Source organism: Eleginops maclovinus, chromosome 18 (assembly GCF_036324505.1).
Source record: "Eleginops maclovinus isolate JMC-PN-2008 ecotype Puerto Natales chromosome 18, JC_Emac_rtc_rv5, whole genome shotgun sequence".
NCBI classification, from domain to species: domain Eukaryota; kingdom Metazoa; phylum Chordata; class Actinopteri; order Perciformes; family Eleginopidae; genus Eleginops; species Eleginops maclovinus.
Genome location: NC_086366.1, coordinates 7,737,818 through 7,756,259, shown reverse-complemented (window position 1 = coordinate 7,756,259; position 18,442 = coordinate 7,737,818). Strand labels below are relative to the sequence as shown.

The following is an 18,442-nucleotide window of genomic DNA, read 5'->3' as shown; positions in this document are numbered from 1 at the left end:
CAATAAAACAAAGGAAGTCCCATAAAGACCTTATGATTATGGAGGACGGAAAATAAAAATAAACAACATGAATAAAACGGAATTAATATAAATAAATACAATTACATGTTGAAAGAAATATATAAATAAATGTTGACATAACAAAATACATATATTTGATGTATTTCTAAATCACTCACATTTATGCTTATGTAATTTGCAGTCTTGAGTTGTATTCCACAATGTGCCTCTGCAAATAAATGTAATGGTGCTTGTAGGAATGAGCCTGCACACACATTACTAAGCTCATTTTATGGGTTAGATGCAGCAGGGCACAATAGAGCAGTCAGGAGGATCGGTTTTACAATGTGGTTGGTGTGCAATATGTGCATTGGTGTTCTTGAGAACACATACTCTAGATATAGTCACCAAACGCATAGCATTCTTGACATAGCAACTCCTTTGGGCCAGTCATCTGTGTCAGCATGATTGCACATGAGCAGGAAGAGCCAACACTACTGCCATGCAGCAGAAGGGGGCTCTGCTGTCACGTAGAAAAAGGTTTGTGCAAAACAAAACAGCTGAAACTCAAAACACTTGCAGCAGACACTTTATTTGTACATTAAAACATTCAAAATAACATGCTAGACAGCCCACAACACAAGGAAACATCAATACAATTCAAATATTTTTCAAAATTGGCTGCAAGTTAAGATCATAAAACAGGTGTGCCACTGGGGTGACTAAATCACATACATACTAAAGTGCATACAATCCTTGGTCAAACAATCTTTTTAAATCTTGCAAACTTCTTCCTCACCCTTTCCCATGGCAACTCTTCAGGATCCACAGCAAATAGTAAGGAGCATTGCTCAGAGGTTTGGAGCACACAGGATTCAAGTCCTCAAGCGGTACTGGTCTTGCATCTTTACCTTGAAGCTTCGGCATATAATACAGTTACTGGGAGTCAAAAATGTCAGGTGCATACACCCAGCAGAGCAGCAATGTTTTTTAGACCAGGGTGCATGCTGACATGCATGTTCTCTGGTGAGGAGAATTTAATAAAAGTAGCACACGTCTCTCGAGTGTGGGCCTTGGCTGCGGCACTGGCCAGAGTGTGCATGATCCTCAGCAGGGCCGTCTCACTGAAAACCAAAAACAAACAGTTTTAATATTGATAGCTAGGATTGATGCTGACTAATACACAATATGAGGACTGAAAGTGTTGCATCGGTTAAGTTAAGATGCTCAGGGGAAAGACTCTCGTAAGGGCACGGTGGATGAGATAAATGCATCTTATCAGTCAATACACAGACCTGCCGACATGGACACTGGAGGCCAGACACCAAGCAGCCTCTCCTTCTGGTGTTAGGGGTTCCTGCAGAATCTGCCGGGACAAGCAGAGGGCCGCTCCTGCCAACTGCAAAGGCAGAAACACCACACACTGGCCCTCCAGGAGAGACAGCTCCAGAAGATAGCGAGCCATCCACACCACCTGGTCGCACAGACAACACTTCTGTTCAGATATCTACTTAATAGGAAATACATTGACAAAAAAAAGAGGACCAGGATGGACCTACCATAGCACTGCAGCGAGCAATGGAGGCGAGCAGGAGGAGGAAATGTAGAGGGGGACAGTAAGACAAATCAAACTTGAGCGCCAAGAGGACTTTGCGTTCCATTCGCAGCAGCTGATGCTTCGTGTAGGTGTGGTCCATCAAGTAGCAGAGTCCTGATACCTGGAACGAAAAAAAAGGGGGGAATTACATTCATTTAGGGTAAAAACAATAATGACAAAAATGATTAAGGAATTGAAAAAAACGTTTGGTTATTACCTTAAAAAAATAAAGATAAAGTGTCTCTGCATATTAAAACTACACTTCAACCACTAGCTTGTGGTTCAAGTACAAATATACTGTAGTTAGGGTGGGCTGAGCCAGCATACCTCAGGGAGGAGACACTCTTCCTTCTTTGCAGCGAGGAAAATGCAAACCATGCCGAGGAGCTGCAGGTTGACCGTGGTCACTTTGATCACACGCAAGGAGCGGTTGAGGAGGTTTATGGCCAAATAGAGGGTCTCCTCTTGAAAATGCATCATCTCCTGTTAACCATAACATACAGATTACATTTTTTTTATGATATTATATACTAACTTTCCCCCTCAACCTGTCTGCTGGACAGTAACCTGAGGCAAGATGAATAAGATTGTCTTGTTTCAAATTTGTAATATTTTTTAAATACACATTTTTGTAAATATAGGATGTTGGAGAGTTCCAAGACAGCTGCCTTGGGGAACTCCATAATGGAGTAATTGTATAGTCGACATGGTACCACTTTACAAAATACATTGGTTTCTGTTGGATTACTGAAGTCCAGCACTACCGTACCTATACCAATAACTTTGTGTTAAAATGTGTACACAATAATTTGTTAAATCTTTTTACGCTGTCCATACAAGTACCATCCATTATATGCATATTGGAATCCACCTAATAGAGTAATTCTTAACAAGCACATAAGAATAAACTAAGTGAAGACTTGCTTTGTTTCGAGGAAGAAAATATCCGTCATCTACAGCGAGACTTACATGCACTTGAATGAGCCAGTCTACCAGGACAGAACGAGTGGCGTCAGTAAAATGCCGGGGCAGGTCGGTGTTGGGAAGACTGTTTTGTGTTTGAGTTCTCTGCAGGGTGAAAAACAGAAAACAGGAGGCACACACTAAATATTTAACCAGATAGTGGGTTGTAAGATTTTTGTGCCAATCTTGTAAACATTTAGTGGTGATGTCTGCATAGAAAACCTTCCCTAGAAAATAAAAAATAATAATAGAAAGTCGGGGGAGGATCTCTGACATCTCACCATCATGTCCAAGAACATATCCCAGGCAAATGTCCTGTCCCATATGAGATCAAGTTTCTCAAGTGCCGTCTCCACTTCATGGCGCAGCAAGCTGGGCACCAGTGCCTGTAAGCTGTGAAGACCCTGCAGCGGAGGGTAAAGAAGCATTGCCTCCTCCACACACCCATCTGCTACACAGAATGGAAATAAGGACAAGTAGGAGTAACAATATGCAAGTAAACCATTTTCCACTAATATTCCACACTGATAAAGTAACCACCTGCGCACCAAAATCCACAATTCAACAACTACGGTCATTCTGATGCAGAACCCAAGTTAAATCCTCACATTAAGTGCATCCATTTGAGACTTAGTGAAAATAATTGTTAAATTGATTACAGTACCAGCTGTGTCTGTTAAACTGTCGTCATTGAACCCCATGATGATGCTTTCGCTTGTCTGTGCCGATAACCTCCTCTCCTGCAAACAGACAACCCCCTTACACACATGCACTTGGAAGTGGGATTGTTAGGATCATTGCAGTAAAAAGAAATACGGAACAGTTTTCCTGGACACATTGAGCAAAAAGGAACACACATTTAAAGCAACAGTTTGTATTTAGAGATCAGCAAGCTTAAACAGAGATGTTCTACTACAAGATATAGGACTTCACATCCCAACTTTCCTCTAACCTGTCATCGAGTAAGACTAATGTGCTGGAAAATAAATTAATACTAGCTCAAGCTAAGATAAGACACTGTAATACGTGTTGGGTGAAGATTACGAGCAGGGAAGATGGCGTACCCATCTGCGAACTGGCTCCATTTTGACTGGGCTGGACTCCTCTACTTCTACAGGCTGCCAGCGATCTATCGTCCGACAGGCATTAGACCACGTTCTGAGGGGGGCTCGTCTCTCATCCGCCTGCTGGGACAACACAAAGTCTCACTGCTACAACTGTCATAATAGTTTATCCATTTTTATTTCAACAACTGAGGATAAAAAGTAAGTATTTGATGGTGACTACAGTTCATTCTTTGTAATAAAATCTGTTTATAGATGACAGCAAGGTCACCAAATGAATGTGTGAAAATATTGTTTCATTTTTGGCCATCCCACAAATAATGTCACACTCTACCCATCTAATCAGCAGCTCCTTGAAACATGGGATCATGGCAGGTGAAGGCAATTACATCCCTGACACAAACATGGAGCTGACCTATGTGTTGAGAGTTTGAGAAAGAAAAGGCAAAGAACTTCAAATAAAAGTCTGATTGTTTTCAAAACGTGAACTAATAAAGTGTCAGTGATCTTTGGAAATAAATAAGGAATTGATGAGCAAGGTTTATTAAATTAGCTTTCTTCTGAACCCACCCTTAACTGATTTCGCAATGTAACACATCTGCAATCAATTATATCGAAAAAACAACATCATTAAAAAATGGTTTCATGGTTGAAACATAGAAACACGGGGGAAATAACTTATTTCATCTGAAAGTTGGAAAAGCACTTTAAGTTTAGAGTCTTTGCTAACAAAGTGTGACTGAGACTGCTGACTCCGTTGATTCCACTGAGCAGACCCTCACCTTCTTGTGTAAGTCCAGCAGGGGCTTGGAGTCGCAGAAACCAGTCCTGGCCATGGTGACAGCCGGAGAACGAGTTCCGTCCCGCTGCAGCTACTTATCCACGGTGTCGGCGGTGGCCTGGAGCAGAGAGCATTCACGATGCCCGGAGGCGGACAGCCACTGATAAAGACAGGTGAGCCACGCTGATTGGGGAGGTCGGCGGGTGAGGAGCACAACTTCCGGTGGACGATTGAAAAACAATCCACGTTGTGTTCAGTGTCAACAAACAAAACCAAAAAACGTTCCTTATGTTCACATAACCAAACGTCAACATACGTTCACGCGATTTGTTGTTTATGGCTCATTGTGGAAAACTTGCTCTATAATAAATAATAATATAAATATTAAAATATTCCATAATATTTGATATTCAAAATTTATACAGGAAACACTTCGTCCCATCTCACACAAAACTAATGTACTTCCTTGTTATGAAAAAATATGTTAGTGAAAAATGCATGCACGTTATATGCAGTTGTTTGCAATCCAATGCATATGCCTGAAATCTCAACTAACAATACGTTTTCTTGTCTACATTCATTTGTCCATGTAAGGGAGAAATGCTCATGTAAATATCTTATGCAATCCAATTAGACACTTGTTACTGGGCCTACAGCCAAAGACAATGTACGTCCTAAATACATCTTCAGCTGAGTACGTGTCATAATCGGGGCTGTTCTCATGTGGTTTATTGTTTTTTTTTAAAGAAATACTGAGGTCAACTGTACCTAAATGCAACCCCAGTTTCAGTTGCTGAAAACATAATTGAATACCCACTAAAAAATCTGTGATTCCTCCGCCACACTTTAAACATTGGTTTGACTGCTACAATGAACTTTTTATTGTATTTTGGCAATAAACTGTCCAAATGTAAGGATTTTGACTCTGCAGATAATGTAAATCTATTTAATTATTTTGTTAAACCCTCTAATTACAACATCCGGGCCATGACCTGCTTCCTCAATAGCTAAGGCAGGAAGATTGCATCCCTGTTGCAGTGGATTGCACAATAGCGTGCAGGTGTAGTGTAAAAATATCAAAAGAAAAACACACACACAGATTTATTCAGTAAAAATGTTTACTGGCACATAATAGTTGCAAATGTTATAAGCTACCATATTGTAGCAGATATCACCCATTACATTGTGAAGTCTTGCAAAGGGGGGCTGAAACTGTCTACCAGGACAATGTCCTCCCCTTATAGATTGCTTTTTTTCATTGCCATCTGAGCCTCAACTAACAGCAACCAGCAAAAAAATAAACGTGTAACACCAGCATCAGGTGTGACATTCGTGAAAGTTGCACACATTCAAATATACAGAGAAGCAAGGTAACCATAGTAAAGCTGCAAATCAAATACTACAAAGCTGCAGGCCTCCAACTCTACCAATGCTGCATTCGCCTTCAAGCTTCTTTATTTTGGTATTTACACAATAGTGAGGAGGCACTTGTTGTGCCTGTGTATGCCTACAGGAGAGGTCAGGGGTATTAACTTGCATGTTCAGCTGTGAAGCATTGCTTTAAGCGTGGCCAGCAGCGAGGTTCAGAGTATGGCTTCACAACCAATATTAAAAAAGTTCAGCAGCACCCCCTTATGGCCATGATAGCAATGAAGGCAAATCCACAGTGGAGTCCCATCAGTGCAGTGGTTCTGATATCCCATCCTGCCGTTTCCAAAGCAGGACACTAGGCTAGAGTATGATGGCTGTGCCTGAGCCAGTGAGAAGAGGTGCTGGAGTTGTGAACTGTAACTCAAAGCCATTCGATCACAATATCATCTGCAGGAACTGGGGCCACCTGCTGCCCGACGATGAGTGAAAATACCTGCTGCTTTTCTGTGTCCTGATCCCCGCTTTCACTCATACATCTCACTGTCACACACACACATTTAATGAAAACAAATTCATAAGTGACATGACAGGTATCACAGAGAATGCTGAAAGAGGCTTTTGCAAAACCTTTAAACATTGCTGTAGCTGAGTGCTCTGCAGGTAATGGTATCAAACTACCGATTTCATTATTACTTTGTTTCAGCATTGCTTGGAAAAATATATTTTTTGTTTTTTTGTATGTGTTCTGCAGGATGTAGACATGTTTAACTATAGAGATGATGTTATCTCAAGTTTAAAAAACAATTATGCAACTGATTTTAATTTCCCTTGGTAATACTTTCTTATAAATGTTCAAATATATGCAACATGTATGTTCAGAACAGACTAATGGACATCATATAAATTACCAGCCCATTCAAAATGAATTTACTGATTGTTACCATCTTAGCAAAATAAGCATTCCCCCATTGGAAACCCATTGAAATGAAGACCGTAATCAAAAAAAGAAAGCCATTTAAAAACGTTTAATATATAACTTTTATATAATGTATACTTAAACAAGACAATGTGTCTTCCAAAATTTGGGAAATAGATGGACAAAAAAGGAGAATAAACAAAACAATGACAAACAAAAAAAGATCATGACGTTCCTTTAGTGAAGCTCAAAGAGCAACCATTTGCAACTCTTCCAGCTAAATGGAATATAAAATGCTTGTGTTTAAAATGGACAAGTTACCGTGTTGTATCGACTCAAAAGTAAGCAGATTTTCATTTCAACCTCACAAAACATCAGCTGGAGTTTTGATTAGTTCCCGTCTGCAGGTCGAAGGTTGGTCGATCAGCTCATGCAGTGTTTAGTTGGATTGTAAATCTGCAAACCTTTCCCCCCCAAGACATACAACGACACCGATTTAAGTGACTTCAACACAGCATCGAAGAAAGACACAAACAAAAAAAAAGAATCTAAACATAGATGTGGAATCATTCGAAGTGTTAAAAGCCCACCAATCAGTCGATATTTGGCCTCATTATAAAGACTTAACGATTGAACTGTCATTCTTTAAATACGGGGAACATTCAAAACAATATCTTTTAAAACTTACACTGATATAACAAATAGATAATGAACAAAAGATTGGTTCCTAACTCTTCAGCAAGGGAGTGAGAATTAATGGATTGAGGACAGCGAATGGGCTGCGTCTACGCTGGTCTCTCTTTACAAGTCGGGGAACTGCTATGGAGTCTTTCAAATCTTACTCTTTTTAACACATACTGTAGCGACTGGCCTTAATGAAAACATACTAGCACACCTCTAACCAGCAGCTAGTTGGTCGTGAAGTCAGTCTGGACACCTTGCCATGGACTCTAAGGAAATGACTGCTGCATCACTTTGAGTTACAATAATGCAGATTTGAAAGGAAAGGTAAACAAAGCATTGGATCCCAGTTTCTTTTTCCTAAGCCCCAGGATGGTCACAGCAATCCTAAATGACATGCTTGTTCCCTTTAGAGAAAGGCCATTGAGTGTGTCGCGTAGTGTCCTCTCTAGTTGATGTTCCAGCAATAGTTTGAAAACATGCATAAAAACAAACACAAATGGATGGTTGAGAATCAAAAAAAAAAAGAAGGTCGTTCATACATCGTCCTGCACTCATATGCACACACGCACACACACACACACACACACACCCACTCATACATACGTGCAGTGCAAACACAGAAATGGCAACACTCCTCCCCTTCCCCATCTTCCCCCTACTGTAGGAACTGTCCCACCCTTGATTTGTAACAGCAAGTTCCAGAAAGAGCACTTGTTAAAAAAAAAAAAAAATGCAGAAATATGGCTTTACATTTAAAACCGTAACAATCGATGAAATAAAAATTAGCCTTTTAGCCAAAATCTTTTACCGAATTTTGATTATGCTTTTGTTAAATTTCTATCAAGTACGTCTGTGTATATATAGATGCAGTCTATGCATGGGTTGGTGTGTGTGTGTGTGTGTGTGTGTGTGTGTGTGTGTGTGTATACGAGCGTAGGTACAGCTGGTAGAGAGGTGGTACTTGCTGGCATAACCTGGTTTTCAAAGGGTCAAGCAAGGCTTTGATGTGGTGCCCCAGTGTAGCGCAGCCGAAGTCCTGCAGGAAGGCCTAAAGCCCCCCCCCCGCCCCCAGAGACAAAGCTGCCAGTCTCTCCACACAAACCTTTTGAGGTCAGTTATTTACGGCCTGTGTGTTCGTCTCATACTCCATGATCCCCGTCTTGTCTGAATAGCCAGGATATGTGTGTGTGCATGTGTACGTGCATTAAACACCGAATGAAAATGTGTCTTGTGCAAGTTGGTGTGTGTGTGTCGTTCCCCAGCAGTGCAAGTGTGTGTGTGTGGGATTGTGATCGTGTGTTAGCCTGCCTGCTTGTTTCAAGAGTCTGAGTGATCATTCCCGTATGCTGGCGGAGTAGGAGAACTGAGGGAAGTGCGTGCGCTGATCCGAATCCTCCGAGTCTAAACTGTCAACTGGAGTTCACAAAGAGAGAGAGAGAGAAGACAGACGGATCATTTTGTTAAACCTCAAATAAATACAAACTTGGGGCACAATCGGCAGATGTTGCTGTCCTTACACTTGTCAGGCGGCGTTATTGTTATGGTTTGTGCTGTGAACTCATCATCAAAGTAACGCGTGTCCGTCTCTGAGGTCACCTGGGGTTTAAACGGTGGAACAAGCTGAGGAGAAAAATATATATCGGTCATTTTACGATACATTTCAATTGGCTAGATTTTAGATAGCTTGCTAGATTGTATCAAAAGTAACCTACAATAAGTTAAATCTACCATGAAGATACAAAACAGTAAGTAGCTTTCAATAAGTGCAACTGCATTAGCTTCAAATAAGCCAATTCCTTTTTATATTATATTTAACTGGCCAAGCTGAAGTCAGAACGGGTTGGTTTCACCCTACAGAGGAAGATGTGTAAACTTCCTGTTGACCTGATATCAATGGGCAGCTTGTTCCACCACTTTGGAGCCAGAGTAGCATGTTATTGTTGTGTTGCTTCCAACATGAACATCCTATTTTAAATGCCAAGTCATTTGTTTATTTCCCCACAATCTCACCTTTTTCTCAAGAACATCCTGCCAGTTGATAGAGGTGAAGAACTTGTGGCTCATCACTTCTTTGGCATCATCTGGGCCGCCCCCGAGCCTGTAAACGAAACAAAAACACTATCATCATCATCATCTCCACCCACTCACCAGCTACCCTTATTTATACAGATAATTGTGCAAACAGCGACATCACAAACGCACAACGAGCACTTCTGCTGTGTTGTTCCCTTCTGATAAATGTGTTACTCATTTCCTCACAGGTACTTGTGCTGGTAAGTCAGGCAGTGCTCAATGTACTAATTTTAGCAGCTGTCCGACTGTTCCCAGAAACACTTGGGCTCCACAAAACAACAATCAATTATGTCTGTGTTCATGGCCATTGAAAACTAATCAAGAAGGAACAAAGGTTTAATAATGTGGTTACTTATTTTATAGCCGGATTTGTGGTGCCCCTGAGCACAGAGGAAGATTCAGAAAACTAATCGAGTGTTACAGACATGGTGCAAAACTGCAGGAAGGAAAGCTTTTTCTTAGCTACACTGCTTCATTTTGAGGAGCCATTTGATTATTATACAAACTGTAGCACTAACAATGTTAGACTATCCACACAAATTCTTATATTTACTAAATAATTGCTCGATTATCATAGTGTATGGTGTTAAAACATGCACCATCTGCTAATCACGTACCTTTGTTTGGGATCCTTTTTGAGCAGGCCGGCCAGCAGGGCCTTGGCTTCAGGAGCCAGGTTCTTGGGGAAGCGGATCTCCTCCATGAGGATCAGCTCAAAGAGACGCTCGTGGTCCTGGTTGTAGAAGGGCAACCGCCCACACATCATCTCATACATCACCACACCCAGCCCCCACCAGTCCACCGCTCGCCCGTAGTCATTGTCCTCTAGCACCTGACCAGGTACAAAATGAAGAGAGTTGAGAGAACAGGAATATCGTCACAGTAGAAACAATGTTTGATTCATTTTCTTCTAAAAAAGACAGGCTGTGAATGTGGAGTAGTTTAGTCCCCTGTTCTGTTTCTTTCTTTTCGCTTTCATTTTCAATGTATGTGTGTGTTGTGTTATTCTTGAAAACAACAATAAATAGAGTTTTAAAAAATTAAAACACAATAGCCCTTTTTACTAAATAAAAAAAAGAAAGCTGTACTTTCTAATTCAGTTAGCTATTAAAAATCGACAATAAAAAGGTAATAAATAATTGTGTTTCCATTTCTATAACTGCGGTTCACTTCCAATGAGATCATTTCCTTTCTATAGACATTGCTTTTTGAGAGCAGGAACCTGTTGATCGCAAAGGTTTTATAGGTCAGTTCACATTTCCTTTGTATTAGTATTTTATTGTTATGGCAGCCAAAGCACCAAGACAGATTTACCACCAGCTCTCCCAGCTGAACAATTGTCCAAAGCGTATTTCTCTTAGTGCCCCACGAGACATCAACAGAGTAGCTCTGACATTTCCAAACTAGATTTCATCACCTGCATGGCATCAGCACATTTCGACACAAACATAATGATGTGCGATTCCACAGCCATGGTGGAGTTACCTCTGGTGCCAGGTACTCGGGGGTTCCGCAGAAGGTCTTCATGGTGGCACCGTCTGTGATCCCCTCCTTACACAGACCGAAGTCTGTTATCTTAATATGGCCGTCCTTGTCCAACATGAGGTTCTCCAGCTGTGCAGGGAGAGATTGAATTAGTTCTCAGCTATGGCTGCATCTCTAGATCTAATGCCGATATGTGGTTACAGCATATTGAATAATATTCCTCTAGCTTTTTTACAAATATGAATACAATACTGCAAGAACAAGGCTTACCTTTAAATCCCTGTAAACTACATTGCGTGAGTGTAGGTACTCCAGTGCTGACACTATTTCTGCACCATAAAATCTTGCTCTGTCTTCTGTGAACACTCTGTCTCGTGATAAGTGAAAGAAGAGCTGAAAAAGAATTAGAAAAGAAGGCACAGGAATAAGTGACAAAGCAATTCCTTCTGGTACTTGAGATTTGATGACAAGACTTGATTTGAACACATTTGAAAGTATTAGTTATTCTATAAAGGAGGTTTACTACATACTATGTTAGTTAATGTGTTGTTTATTCTTTCGTGCTCCTCTAATACAACAGCCATTTTCCAAAACGTCATATGTAGGTGTATTGACACATCAGACAACAGTCGGCCGGGTGACAAAGAGAAAAACTTACTTCTCCACCATTTGCATACTCCATCACAAAGCATAGCCGGTCATGAGTTTGAAATGCATATTTTAGTGTCTGTAGGGAGAGAAACAAATGTTAGCCTCCTGACGGTTCCTTAATTTTGTAAAGCAATACTGGCACCAGTAACTCGCCGTTAGAAAGGGATGCCGCGTATTTTGGAGAACTCTGCTTTCCGTAACAGTGTGTGCCACTTCATCCTAGAGTACACACAGGAACACATTGAATACATGCAAAGGGAGGAAGATATCACATTACAGTTCAAAAATGTTTCAAAGATCAGCACGAACTTTAGCAATGATGACTTCTTTGCGGAGGATCTTCATGGCGTAGTACATCCCTGTGGCCTTCTCCTTCACCAGGATAACTTTACCAAATGTCCCTTTTCCCAGCAGCTTCAGATAGTCAAAGTCACTCATGTTCTGCAGGAAAACAAACACACGTAACTTTATTTGTACAAATGAGATACGACATGCTGAAAATCTATTAATGTTTTCTCTGAAATGACATAACTAATCCTTTAAAATTACATTAAAAAGGACAGCATGTACAGATCAGAATCTGAATTGGTTTTATTTTGACATTTGCTCTATTTTAGAATAAAATAATATAAATGATGAAGAAAATATATATTTATATGAACACAAGTATAAGTAGTTAAGTGAAATAAAAGATAAAATAAAAAAGCAGATTTAGATTTCACTCTAAACATCAGTTAAAGGGAAATGTCCGATAAGAAATTTAAATAAAATAATACATTTAATACAATTAAAATGCGGTATGGCTGTTATTGCTCTCGTACATATGAATCAGCAGAAAATACATATACACACAAATGTTGTTTTGCAATCATTTAAAGGTTGATTCACCCCAAACATTTGAGAAAGAGGCTTAAAGTTTAAACAAGTTGCAAACCCTCAGCTGCCAGAGAGTGCTTGTGCGAATACTGACCACTTTTGTGCGTAATTTGGACACAGCGATCTCCATCTCCTCTGTGCTGCTGATGTCACTCGGTGAGCCAAACTTAATCTCCATGGGCTCCTCGTCATGCTGCTGGCTCTTCAGGCCATTGGCCACTGCCTGGATCGATCGCATCCACTCCTCCCTGACCCCGAAGGAAACACACATTACCTTTATCAAATCTAGCCATGTCTACATGACTCTGAATATAAACATCTGAAGAGTCCTGCCTGAGGGTACACCCTGTAGTAGTAGCACTGAGGTTTGTTTTGTAAACTCTTTGTATTCGGGCAGATGGTTCAGACGTTGTGCCAAAATATATATCTTAAAAAGGAGAATCAGGAGTCTAGCGGCATACATTTAGGAAGTAGAGGATAATCTGGGGGGCTGCTGGGATTTGGGCAGAGCCGATTTAAATAAAATTCGATGACGATTGCTTGGTTGGGGGGGGGGGGGGGGGGAATAATCACGTTTAATCTGGCGATGAATTCTATTTCAAGCATGAAGGTCTTTCCTACTCTTGCAAAGTAAAAAATGATTTCACTGCCTGAAGTGAACAATGGCGTATTGAGGCCCTTTGTCGGATTTTGTTCTCCTTAGTCTTTCTCTACTTACTGGTTTATCTCATGTTGACAACAGCTTTATGAGTATTATTCTCAGCAAATGGGGATGTGGTTAGGTTTAGTAGAACATAGGGGAAATTGTGTTTCCCCCTCGAAAACAGTTATAGAAGAGAAGTAAACGAGACTTTTTAAAATATCTTTAGACTATTTACATTACACGCCGGAGAGAGGTCACCAGAGCCTTACCTGCGGAATACCTACAAGCTACAAGTAAAGTTATATTCAATTATGGAGCACCATGTCTGGCAGAAGAGTGCAAAAGACTGAGTAGAGTGAGTGAGGCTGACTAGAAAGGCAATGTATGAGGATGATAGTAGTGGTTTACATGTTGATTATTTTTGGCTAAGCTCAAAAAGCTGCTAGCCTGACTGCAGACTCTTCTTAAACTTGTATCTTCTAAAACCGTTTTAATTAATTGTATTTATTCTGGTTTTATTCATTCCTGTGTTAATTGACTTCCGTTGGCATGAAGTGTTTTTATAAATCTGTTTAGGAATTCGGAGGACGAGTTCGTATCGTTTTTATTTTTGGAGCACTGTAACCTTTAGCGCGTGAAAATTGCTTTATAAATAAAGTTTCCATTTATCCATCCTAATCCATACATTATTTAGAAATGGGGCTCTGAGATTAAGTCTACAATAAAAAGGCCAAATCTGAAAACAAATGTCTTCCCTTCACGTGATTCATGAATTGACTGACGTTTAAGCTGTTTAAATGGACTTGCTTTTATCCGAGAGAACACCCAATAAATGGCTTTGTTTATTAAAAAACATCATACTGTAGAACTGGAACTGTATATATGTTTACATTACTCTGTTGTTTCGTTGTAGACTCTTTGCAAAATGAATTTTAAATGTACTGGTGGCAATCTTCAGACGAGACAATCACATTTTACTAGGGTTTTATCATAAAAACAGATATGATTCCAAATAAAACCCTTGGATGAATGCATCACCTCTCCTCGTTGCTGTCTACGTGGAAGGTGCGCTCGATAACAGAGGTCCATTGCAGGCATCGAATGACAAATGTGTTGGGCCTTGGGCGCTCTGTCTTCATCAGCTGGCATTCTGTAAGCAGAGACACGTCAGCCAACACTCAAGGCAGCGACAACAAAACATCAAACCACTTCTCAGAGTTTAATCCGACACTTATTTGCAAGCAAGATGGGAAAACCGACCTGCGACAGAGAAGTTGTTGAGTGGTGGGAGGCTGTGGTCACTGGACACCTCGGGCTTCTCTTTGTAGCCGATGAAGGATCCATCACTCTTTAAGATGAAGTAACGAGGCCGCCATGTTTTAATGTATTCACCTGGAAGACAAACCGGTTTTGATCCGATTCATTTTTAATGTTTGACTCCTTTCTCCTGTGTTTGTCATAATGTTATCCAAGGGAGGAAACTACACACTCACAAGCCAAAGGGGGAAGTATTTAATAATAAAAATATAGATTTTAACATACACTATTACATTTATGGCAACCCAGATGATGGATGGTGAACACAAGGGGCCCCCTTACCTCTCTTGTGGAGCCATCCCTCTCTCACAACACTGACTTCATTCATGCTGGGGCAGAAGACTGTCTGCGTTGGGAGGGGCTGCAGACAAGCTGGTGGAAATTGTGCAAATGGTTCCTATTGGTCAAGCGGCTGACAGTGGCTCAGATAAAAAATATATCGTGTAACACCTGCAGGAAAAGGAACAGAAAGAAATACTGTGAGTGCAGAATACATGGGTGTCAAACTACCAATGTAATACAAAAACACTGCTAATCGTAGCATGGCGTAACTTCCATAACATGTAATTACAACTCACAAATACAACCAATGTTATTCTTCGAAAAACTGTTGGAAATCACCAGTCTGTTTTTTTCTTTGTGACTCAGTTTAGACTATTTACTGTTTAGAAAGATAGATAAGTACTTTATTGATCCCAATTTGGGAAATATTTGCGTTGCAGCAGCATAAAGACAAGGCATTGTACATTAGAGAAATTAAAAGACTAGAAATAAACAATTCAAATGTTAACATCTCAATAGAAATGTACACAAAATATAAAGCAGGATATCACTATGATATGTATGGCTGTACAGAGTAGTTTGAAGCTTCAATAATAACATTAAAATATGATTTCTATATTTAACATTTAAATGCTGAGCAGCTTTCATGAGATAAAGATTAGGCTACGCTCATATTATTAGTATTATACTATTTATAGAATTATATTCTGTGGCTTCGAAGGTTTATTTCAGACGTTTGTGTTCCAAACATTTCCAACAACTCTGGATCATTGTAGGTTTAGGAAAAAAATACAGATGAAATCATTTCCTAAAATTCCGAGATGTTTTTATTCAAACCATATGTATTGGTGTTTAGCCTTCCAAACACAATATTTTAACTTAGATTTAAAAAAACACGGCAGGAAGGATGCAGTAAAAAAAAGGAAAAGAAGAAAGAAATCCCACTTGGTGTAGTCCTTATACTATTCACTTTTTACATCTAAACCCGAAGAAGGCTAAACTACAGCCAGGAAAGTTGAGAAGAAGAGAAAGCGAAAACATTTCTGAAAACATAAGAAACTTTCTTTGTATTGCTCTTGATGCCTATCTAAGTGTTGTCACCACAGCACTGCGCTTGAATAAATTCCTCACCTTCGGAGGCACTCTGTTTCCTTGAAACACAACTCCACAACACAGAAAACTGCTGAAATCTGCAAGTCTGCTCACAGACTTTTATCTAATCATCTGACACTTAGGACAGTGACATCCAAAACGGGACTGGCATAATGACTATAATGAGATAGGATATTAACATTTCAGCCACCACCATAATCTCATGTAAATCAACAGAGTTTCAGTTTGAAAATACATCTAAATGATGTATACAGTACATGATTCGGATCTAGAACTGATATAACCATAAGCAAAATGTCTGCAAAGCGCTGTATTTCTAATGTAATAGCCTCCCACAGCTCTTGCTGAATGTTTGTGGAGAGGCCTTGGTGATCCAGGGTCAGCCCTGAATCAACAGCTTATGTTAGATAATAGGTTTAACAGAATTTCACAATATTTCAGTGAAAGTGATGGGGTTGAATATTACAGTGCATACAGTCGCCAGAACACAAAGCCTGTTTGAACTGCTTTGTTTACAAAGATAAAAACAGATAAGGGTTCCCACGACTTCAGACTTTGTTATGACCATCAGAGGTGCATCCGCGGTTGTTCATAAATGTACTTATCAGAATGGCTGAAATAATACGTGTTGCTATTTCAGATAATAAATATGAAACACAACTACGTTTCACTGCACGTTGCACCCCAGTTAGCAGAAGTACTCAACTTTCTGATTGCAAAATGTTACTTAAGTAAACGTATTAGCATTCAAATGTACTAAAAGTAAAAGTACTCGTTATGCAGAATGGATCTTGTCCCAGTAATATGTTTATTATTTACTCTCACTTTAGCATTTTAGTAGTTCAAAGTGAACCAAATACCGTGTAGATAAGTGTACAGTACTACATTATACAATATCAGCATAACATGTGATTACATGCGAACAAAGTAACGTAGTGTTAAATAAATGTAGTTGAGTAAATAGTACAAGGAGTAGAAGTGTAGAAGTACAAATACCTCATAAAAGTACTTCAGAACAGTACTTGGTTACTTTCCATCACTGCCAATTAGTGACAAAGAGGGTATCTAATATTTAGTCAAGCGTAAAGGAAATTGGCTTACATGTGAAAATACTAGAAAGAAAAAAAAACATTTTTAAAGAAATACTTTCCATCGCTGCTCAGTTAGATTATTAACACAGTTAATCAATATCTGAAAAATGACATGCCTAACTCTACCACAAGCTTCACCGCGTAAACATTAACGTAACGTCAACACATCCTCATCCTCCCAGTGTCACATTTGTAGCTAGCTAACTGAACAAGAGTCAACAAACGTTACAAGTCCAAAGACAGGTCAGATGGCTTTTGTATGTTAGCTTAACAGTAAACAAGTTGCCAAAACACTTAACATAAAGCTGACGAGCTGTTTGGCCAAGTGGTGCGACAGACAAGCAGTGAGGACACTGACCATGACCGCATTACGACCAAACAAGGCAGCTAGCCAAAATAGCTTTCAAGCTAACAGCTAGTTAGCATGTCAGATAGCCACTTGCGCTACTTCTTCTCATTACCCTACTATTTATTTCCTTACCTCAATTTCAGCGACAGAAATACTCCCAGCTGGTCTGCTCTTGAAGAGGCTCGGAGGTAGGCTGTACAAAGCTCCCAGCAGTTAGCACTTGAAGCGTGTGTGTATTGAACTCTGTCAATGATCACACAGCTAAGCTGCTCGCTGAGCTTGTTTTCTTCCCTCACAACAACAGCGTCCGCGGCGGCGTGCTTTGGGTCTGTTGCTGCTGCAGTGGCTCACTGAAGCGTATTCAAGCCAGCGAGAGAATAAAGTCCACTGAGCTCCTGAACTTGATGGATATTTATGTCGAACACGAGTACGTATAATGTCCAACTCCTGGGCAGATAAACCCCCCTCTTTATGGGTTTAATGTGGTTTGTCGTCTGCTTAGCGTGGAAGGAAGCACTCCGTCCCAGGCAGACAGTACAGCAGCCCTGCAGACGCACGCAGCAGGAAGTGACGTAGAGGCCGGAGAGGGTCCACTGGTCCACTGCACCTGAACTGTCTGTGTGAAAGTACATCAAGTACTGCTACTGTAACCTTAACCTCCACACCGCTGCACAGAGCTGCCGGGCAGATTTTCCGAGATAGGCACTGCAAAACACGTTTAAAAACTCGTGTAAAGTGTCCTGAAGAGGGTCTTTTAAGCCAGTGTCTCCACCTTGTCTTTTAACCCTGATCCTAGCAACATATTTTACATACACGAGTCATGACTTATGTAACATTTTGTTGTGCTATTATTCCTAAAAACATGGCGATAAAAAGGCATATCCAGAATTCCCCTTTGTTAAAACTTCTTATTCTAATAAATTAAATAAGTCAACAACACGTTCAACCTAGCTTTATCTAATGTTTTCATTTATGTTCTAATAATGCATGTGAAATAAAGACACTATTGTAGTAATTATTTTTCAATTAATTTGCATATAGGCCTATCAAGTTTTACTAAAATAAAAGTGTGTAAGTCATATGGGGGAGTTTTTTGAGGCAGCTTTTAACATAGAATCTATTTCCCTGTAGTGTCTCTCCCCTTCAAGCAACAACATGGTCAGATCCTAGCAACATATTTTACATA

General features: G+C 40.0%; 2 protein-coding genes across 4 annotated transcripts; both read right to left on the bottom strand.

Moving 5' to 3' along the window:
• Positions 1–573: 573 nt before the first annotated feature.
• ccnp (cyclin P) lies at positions 574–4,612 on the bottom strand. 3 transcript variants are annotated; one of them, XM_063906402.1, is made up of 9 exons: positions 4,407–4,612; positions 3,625–3,744; positions 3,225–3,300; positions 2,842–3,011; positions 2,567–2,665; positions 1,925–2,080; positions 1,560–1,718; positions 1,296–1,474; positions 574–1,124 (listed from the first exon to the last, which is right to left on the bottom strand). In XM_063906402.1, exons 1-9 carry the CDS (start codon positions 4,458–4,460, stop codon positions 956–958), a joined length of 1,182 nt encoding a protein of 393 aa, XP_063762472.1. In that variant the 5' UTR covers positions 4,461–4,612; the 3' UTR covers positions 574–955. The 3 variants fall into 3 exon arrangements, with proteins under 3 accessions (XP_063762472.1, XP_063762471.1, XP_063762474.1); XM_063906401.1 differs by having other exon boundaries at positions 3,625–3,747; positions 4,407–4,606; XM_063906404.1 differs by having other exon boundaries at positions 2,842–3,008; positions 3,625–3,747; positions 4,407–4,605.
• A 2,184-nt stretch (positions 4,613–6,796) lies between these two features.
• Positions 6,797–17,816, bottom strand: akt2 (v-akt murine thymoma viral oncogene homolog 2). Its single transcript, XM_063906704.1, has 14 exons — positions 17,389–17,816; positions 14,704–14,871; positions 14,365–14,496; positions 14,143–14,254; positions 12,556–12,709; positions 11,895–12,026; positions 11,739–11,804; positions 11,593–11,661; positions 11,205–11,327; positions 10,935–11,063; positions 10,067–10,281; positions 9,387–9,474; positions 8,894–8,996; positions 6,797–8,789 (listed from the first exon to the last, which is right to left on the bottom strand). Exons 2-14 carry the CDS (start codon positions 14,747–14,749, stop codon positions 8,710–8,712), a joined length of 1,449 nt encoding a protein of 482 aa, XP_063762774.1. The 5' UTR covers positions 14,750–14,871; positions 17,389–17,816; the 3' UTR covers positions 6,797–8,709.
• Positions 17,817–18,442: the final 626 nt, after the last annotated feature.

Excerpts from the sequence above, each read along its gene's own strand:
- ccnp (XM_063906401.1), bottom strand. The coding sequence starts at position 4,460 with ATGGCCAGGACTGGTTTCTGCGACTCCAAGCCCCTGCTGGACTTACAC. Across the intron at positions 3,301-3,624 it reads TGGAGCCAGTTCGCAGATGG|GAGAGGAGGTTATCGGCACA; the intron begins GTACGCCATCTT and ends GTCTGTTTGCAG. Across the intron at positions 1,719-1,924 it reads AAGAGTGTCTCCTCCCTGAG|GTATCAGGACTCTGCTACTT; the intron begins GTATGCTGGCTC and ends TTTTCGTTCCAG.
- akt2 (XM_063906704.1), bottom strand. The coding sequence starts at position 14,749 with ATGAATGAAGTCAGTGTTGTGAGAGAGGGATGGCTCCACAAGAGAG. Across the intron at positions 11,064-11,204 it reads TAGTTTACAGGGATTTAAAG|CTGGAGAACCTCATGTTGGA; the intron begins GTAAGCCTTGTT and ends CTCCCTGCACAG. Across the intron at positions 10,282-10,934 it reads CCGAGTACCTGGCACCAGAG|GTGCTAGAGGACAATGACTA; the intron begins GTAACTCCACCA and ends GTACCTGGTCAG.